This window comes from Microtus ochrogaster, chromosome 7 (assembly GCF_000317375.1).
Source record: "Microtus ochrogaster isolate Prairie Vole_2 chromosome 7, MicOch1.0, whole genome shotgun sequence".
Lineage (NCBI taxonomy): Eukaryota > Metazoa > Chordata > Mammalia > Rodentia > Cricetidae > Microtus > Microtus ochrogaster.
In genome coordinates, this window is record NC_022014.1 from 36755651 (window position 1) to 36762346 (window position 6696).

General features: G+C 42.2%; 1 protein-coding gene across 1 annotated transcript in view; it reads left to right on the plus strand.

The window, feature by feature from the left end:
• Positions 1 to 6696, plus strand: part of Akap10 (A-kinase anchoring protein 10) — a 67538-nt gene that overhangs the window by 37066 nt on the left and 23776 nt on the right. The window contains exons 9-10 of the mRNA XM_005349894.2: positions 842 to 986; positions 3742 to 3915. Of these exons, the coding sequence (XP_005349951.1) occupies positions 842 to 986; positions 3742 to 3915 (319 nt within the window). The remainder of the gene's footprint in view (positions 1 to 841; positions 987 to 3741; positions 3916 to 6696) is intronic.

Sequence of the window (6696 nt, forward strand, 5' to 3'; positions counted from 1 at the left end):
GCCTGTCCTGGAACTAGCTCTGTAGACCAGGCTGGTCTCGAACTCACAGAGATCCGCCTGCCTCTGCCTCCCGAGTGCTGGGATTAATCCTTTTAAAATTTTAAACATAAAACAGTTGCCTATTAAGTATGTGTAGCTGGTTGATTTCTTTGCCTCCATATAACCTGACTCACAACTAAAATAGCAGAATTTATTCTGGCTATAAATGGCTGGGCACCTAAAGGTGTTTGGAAGGCAAGTGAGAGGAAGCAGGTTTCCTAGAGTGTCAGGGTCTGGTGCCCCAACATAAACTAACTTTCTCTCTGGACCGGCGTGGAGGTGCGGAAATAATTGAGACACAGTTCACACAGCAATATCAGAAGGGAGTCTCAGGGTTCATCCAAATCCTGAAGATCACCTGCATTTATTTTCCAAATGTCTTTCATCCCCCAAGATAAACTGAGGGGAAAGTTCGTTAGCATCCTGTTTCTGGGGAGTAGGACCAAAGTCACATCCGCAGCTCTGTCACTAGCTTGGAACTGACACCTCTTCTTGGGCTATCTTCATAATTACAAAGAGAGGATCAGCACAACACCAGCATATCCTGAGCTCCTGAGACAGCCAGTCTGAAGATGCTTTTAGCACCTCTGTTGCTATTGTGGCTTGAGAGGCTGGCTGCTGATGCAGAAATATGTGGCCTGTATAATTTTTTTGCCCCACACTAGAGGAAGTGAGAATAATAAGGTTGCACAGTGGCTCTTTGCTTACCTGGTTCTGTAGTTCAGATGAGGGTGCCCAAGTATGGACCGCTGCTTACACTTGTGTACAGTTTGGTTTTACTTTGGATCTCTGTCTGCCATAGGTACTTTTCCCTCCAAGCCACACACCCTCTTGGATTTGATGATGTTGTCCGATTAGAAATTGAGTCCAATATCTGCAGGGAAGGTGGGCCGCTTCCTAACTGTTTCACGACTCCATTACGTCAGGCCTGGACAACGATGGAGAAGGTAACTAGATCTTCAAATAGTAAACTACAGGAGTTTTACTTGTGGAGCCTGAAAATGCATTGTATAACACAACAGTGGGAAACTGAAGTGGTATAGCATAGTGATTAAGAGCAGTGATTAAGAGATTTGCACTGAGCCGGGCGGTGGTGGCGCACGCCTTTAGTCCCAGCACTTGGTAGGCAGAGGCAGGCGGATCTCTGTGAGTTCAAGACCAGCCTGGTCTACAAGAGCTAGTTCCAGGACAGGCTCCAAAACCACAGAGAAACCCTGTCTCGAAAAACCAAAAGAGAGAGAGAGAGAGAGAGAGAGAGAGAGAGAGAGAGGAGAGAGAGAGATTTGCACCGTGACTTGTAGGCTGAGTGGCCCAGGCAGTCACTGAACATCACATGGAAACACTAACTTTGTGTTTTTTGATCATTTTTGAGATATCACTAACAGCTTAATAATAATGTCAGTATTTATAAACAACTTATTTAATGATTTAGGACAGATTTGTCAGGAATTGTACTGAGTCCGGGGCAAATTTATGAATTTATGTCACTAAAACATTTCATGCTTATCCAGGTGGAAAGGGATTGATTAAGCACTATTATAAAATGCCAGACACACACACAATTGGACTTAGATGCTAGGGAGGTAGCTCAGTCAAATTTGAGTTAGGATCCTCAGTAATTTCTTAAAAAAACAGGTAGGAGAGGTAGCTTCTTATAATCCTAGCACTGAGGACCTAGAAACAGGAGGATCCCACCAATCAGTGAGCTCCACTTCAGTGAGAGACCCTGTCTTCAAAGATAAGGTAGAGGAGTGTTTGAGGAAGATACCTAAAATCAGTCTTTGGTTTTCACTTGCATGCACATACACACATAAAAAGACTAAATTTAAAAGAATTAGTATAAAAGCAAGGTATAACAAAGCTAGAGATAATGTAATAAAGTATCAATAACAAACCAAGATAGTAACTTTTTTATGATTTGAAAGGAAAATCCAAGTCTGGGGGATGGGGTATAAAAAATAATCCTAATAAGAAATAAAATACAAAGAAACAATGTAGTTGGGCTTATAACCTTCAATCTCAGATAGGTAGGGATTAGTGTTCATAGCTAGGAGATATGGGGTGGCTTGGTTGGTAATGTGCTTGCCTTATAAGCACAGGAACTTGAGTTTGATTCCTGGAAGTCAAACAGAAATGCTGAGTAGAGTGGCGTACATCTGTAATATTCCTGTGCTCACTGGCCAGACAGTGTAGAGTAAATTAGCGACCTCCAGACCAGTGTGAGACCATCTCACTGAGGAAGACACACATAAACTGACATATTACACAAAAGAGAAGGACAGGCAGGATATTTTAGAGGTCAGTTCCCAGAACACATGGTGTAAACAGAGTACTAACACTTGAAAGTAGTCCTCTTACCTCTATATGTGGGACATGGACATGGACATGGACACCTAGTTACACATATGCGTGCATGTGTGCAACAGTAAATTAAATTGAAAAAGGAAAAGTGAAAATTCAGTGACAGCTTGGGCAGCTGAGGGAAATCCTGTCTCAAAAAATAAAAGTGATTGTGTCTGTAACTCAGTGGTAGTGCGCTTGACTGTCATGTGAGAGATCCTGGGTTCCATCTTCAGGACTTTTGGGAGAAGGAGGACAAAATAGCTCTTAATAAATGTTGATTGGTAAGGAATTTGTACTAGGGTTTTTTTTGTTTTGTTTTTGTTTTTTCACTGGTATGGGGGCATTGGAGACCCTTCAAGACAGAGTTTGATTATGAAGCCCAGGTTAGCTGTGAACTCATGATCTTCTTGCCTCCGCCTTCCAAGTGCTGGTTATAGACATGAATCACTGTGCCCCAACTACCCTGCCCTAATATTAACAGTAGCAGACTAACAGGTAGTTAAAGGATATGAAGACATGAGTGATGCATTCAGCAAACACTTTTGAGTATTTCTACACTGGTTGTTGTTGTTAGTAAACCAATGGGGCTTTTGACCTTTGAAACTTAGGTCTATGAGAAGACATTTCATTAGACAGACATATCCACAGTTGTGCTAAGTGCTGTGAAAGCCGTCTGTAGTGGAAAATAAAAATGATAAACATGAGTACTTATTCAGTATATTCAACCCATTAATAATTCCTAATGACTGTAAAAACATGCTCCAATTAGCATTTATTCAACAAGTGTCCTTAGTTACTTAGAAACAGATAAAAAACTAGCATTGAGAAGCTTGTACAGATAATTTGATGTGTTGCAAGTGATATACAATGATAACATCCTTTTGATATTCACCATATATTTGAAGGCTAGAATTCAACTTAGCAGTCATATTCCTTGTAATTTTTTGTTTACTCGTTTGGGGGGTTATTTTGGTTTGGTTTGGTTTGGTTTGGTTTTTTGAGACAGGGTTTCTCTGTGTAACAGCTCTGGTTGTCCTGAAACTTACTTGGTAGTCCAGGCTTGCTTCTTACTCACTGAGATCTGCCTGCCTCTGCCTCCCGAGTACTAGGATTAAAGACATTCACCTCTGCCTCCTGGCCCCTTTGTAATTTTTTAAAGGAGTTTTTAGTCTTAGTTTTCATGTCTGTGTATAAGTTTGGATACCTGGGTGAAGGTGCCCATGGAGGTCAGAGGTGTTCTGTCCTCTGGGAGCTGAAGTTCCTGACGTGACTTTTAATGAGAGACTTGTAGATAAAGCTTTTAAAGTTAAGTACTAGATGTGTTTGGTTTTCACTTTTAAAATGCTCTTCCTCTTTCAGGTCTTTTTGCCTGGTTTTCTGTCCAGCAATCTTTATTACAAATATTTGAATGACCTCATCCATTCAGTTCGAGGAGATGAATTTCTCGGAGGAAACATTTCACTGGCTGCTCATGGCTCTGCCTGCCTTCCTGAGGAGTCTCACTCAGGTGGTTCCGATGGCTCCTCTGCTCAGGTATCAGCTAATGTCAGTCTTTCAGTGGGAAGGAAGGCATACAGAGCCTTTCCTTCAAATGCCAGCAGCCGATCCCATTGATGTGTTTTAAGTAGTAGACACAAGAAAGTAAAATCGACTTGCTTGTAAATTCTAGTCAAACTGCCAGTTGTGATTATGTAATACTGTGAGTATCATGCTCTTTCACTAAAGCTTCCGTCTGCTTGGCAACATGGCTTTTCATTTTAGTAACCAAGTGTGTTTGTATTCATGCACAGCAGTGTGCCTGACATGTGTGCAGAGGCCAGAGGTCAGCCTTGGATGTTAATCCTCGGGCCTTATTCACCTTGGTTTTGGGACAGAATCTTTTACTGGCTCAGGACTTGTTATTAGGTTAGGCTAACTGGCCAGCAAGGTCCAGGAATCTGCCTGTCTCCACCTCCCCAGATGCCATGACCTGCATGGCTTTCAGATTGACCTGACTGTGTTGACATTGACAGTAACATATACAGAAAAACTGGGATCGGGTAGGCATACACTCTGAATGAGGTGCATTAGCAGCTCTGAAATTCAGTGTATTTGTTATATAAAGCTGAATTTAAGTAGGGGGCCTTCTGGGGGAGCTCTCTCAGGCTGCAGTCATCCAGGAAGAAGCAGCATGGTTGGTATTTTCTGCAGCACCTGTCAATATCTGTACTTAGACCAAGGGAAGGCCTTGCCAATCCCATGGTTCTGAGGCACTGGGGTCCTTGATATGACTATGCTCATGTCAACAATACACATTCACACAGGATTTCCACTCAGGACTTCATCTGTCCCTCACATCCCAGGGCCTGGGATTATAGGCATTTCACTATTCCCAGACTCTGTGCGGGTCTGGTGCTGTGGATCTTAGGTTTTCATGCTTGTATGACAAGCACTTTATTATCTCTTCAGCCCAGTAAGAAGTATTTTGAACTATGTTTAGTTCAAAACTGAAGAGCTCTTTTACAATTATTTGAGAAATTTTAATAACTAAATTTAGGATACTTTTTGTTACTAGTGAACTCAGATTGTTTTGATTTGTTGAAAATGTTATATTTCTGATGTGTGTGTGAGTACAGATCCACACGTGTCACAGTGAGTGTGGGAACCAGACTGCAGTAGTCAGTTCTCTCCTTCCACTCTGGGTTCCAGGTAGAGAACGCACGTCCTCCCTCGGGCTTGCTCTTCTTGTGAGCACTCTTACCACTCAGCTGTCTCGTTGACTTGAACAAAGGTCTCTTATGGTTTTCTGGTTGGTTGGTTGGTTGGTTGGTTGGTTGGTTGGTTGGTTGGTTGGTTGGTTGGTTGGTTTGTTTTGGTTTATCGAAACAGAATTTCTCAGTAGCTATGGAGCCAGTCCTGGAACTGTAGACCAGGCTGGCCTTGAACTCACAGAAATCCACCTGCCTCTACCTCCTGAGTGCTGGGATTAAAGACTTATGCCACCACCACTCAGCTCTTATGTTTTTTCTTACCAATTTTGAGTTTGTTTTGGACTAGAATACTGTTATACCTTTTTGTTTGTTTTTTGAGCTGTTTATTTTTTTAATGTTAGATAGCATACCTTATCTGATTCCCCTAAAATCATAGGAAGTATCATATGTCCAAGACAGCAAATCAAAAGACACTAAGAAGTTAACTGAGGGACAGAAGGTAAGTTCATTCAGAAGATGCACTTGTCATGCTACCTAAGTTCAAGTCACACAACACACATAAAGGTGGAAGGAAAGAACATATTCCACAAAGTTCTTTGGCCTTCATATGTACATGGTGGCACATGTTGCCCACCCCCACATCATGCAAACATGGACATGAACAATAATTTCTTAAATTAACTGATTTTTAAAATTTCTGTACTCTGAGATTTCACCATATATATATTAATCAAAGACCTACCTATTATCTTCCCATTCCTTAATGCCTTGTAAAGTTGTCTCTTTTAAATTTTTATTTTTGAGACAGTGTTACTATGTTGTAGTAAGGAGGCCGCTTGTTGGTTACCGGCCGCTTAACCCCGAAATAATCACACAGAAACTGTATTAATTAAATCACTGCTTGGCCCATTAGCTCTAGCTTCTTATTGGCTAACTCTTACATCTCAATTTAATCCATTTTTATTGATCTGTGTATCACCACATGGCTGTGGCTTACCCGGTAAAGTTCCATCCAGCAGAGGCTAGGCTTCTCTCTGGCTCCGCCCTTCTTTCTTTCAACATTCAATCCAGTCTTCTCTGCCAAACTCTGCTCCTCCCCGCCCTGCTCTGCTATAGGCTCAAAGCAGTTCTTTATTCATTAATGGTAATCACAGCATACGAGGGAAATCCCACATCACTACGTAGCCCTGGTTTTCCAAGACTTGAATGTGTAGACCAGGTTGACCTCAAACTCTCAGATCCACTTACTGCCTCCTGAGTGCTGGGAGTAAAGGCATTCACCACCACACCCAGCTCCATTCCTTAGCGCCTTTTCCTCCCCTCCCAGATAATTTTGTAAGCAAGTGTGTTTGTATGTGTGTGCACAGGGGCTAGAGGTCAGCTGTGGATGTTATTCCTCAGACATTACTGTATGAGTGTCTAGGAAACTGCTCATTGGTTAAGAGCACTCGCTGCTCTTGTAGAGAACCAGCTTGATTGCCAACACACACATCAGAAAGTTTAAAACTGGCTCTAAGTCCAGAAGTGCCTACAGAGGCCAGAAGAGGGCATCAGAGCCCTCTTCTGGCCTCTGTAGGCACTCTCAACACACATACTTATGAAGGGAGGGAGGGAGGGAGGGAGG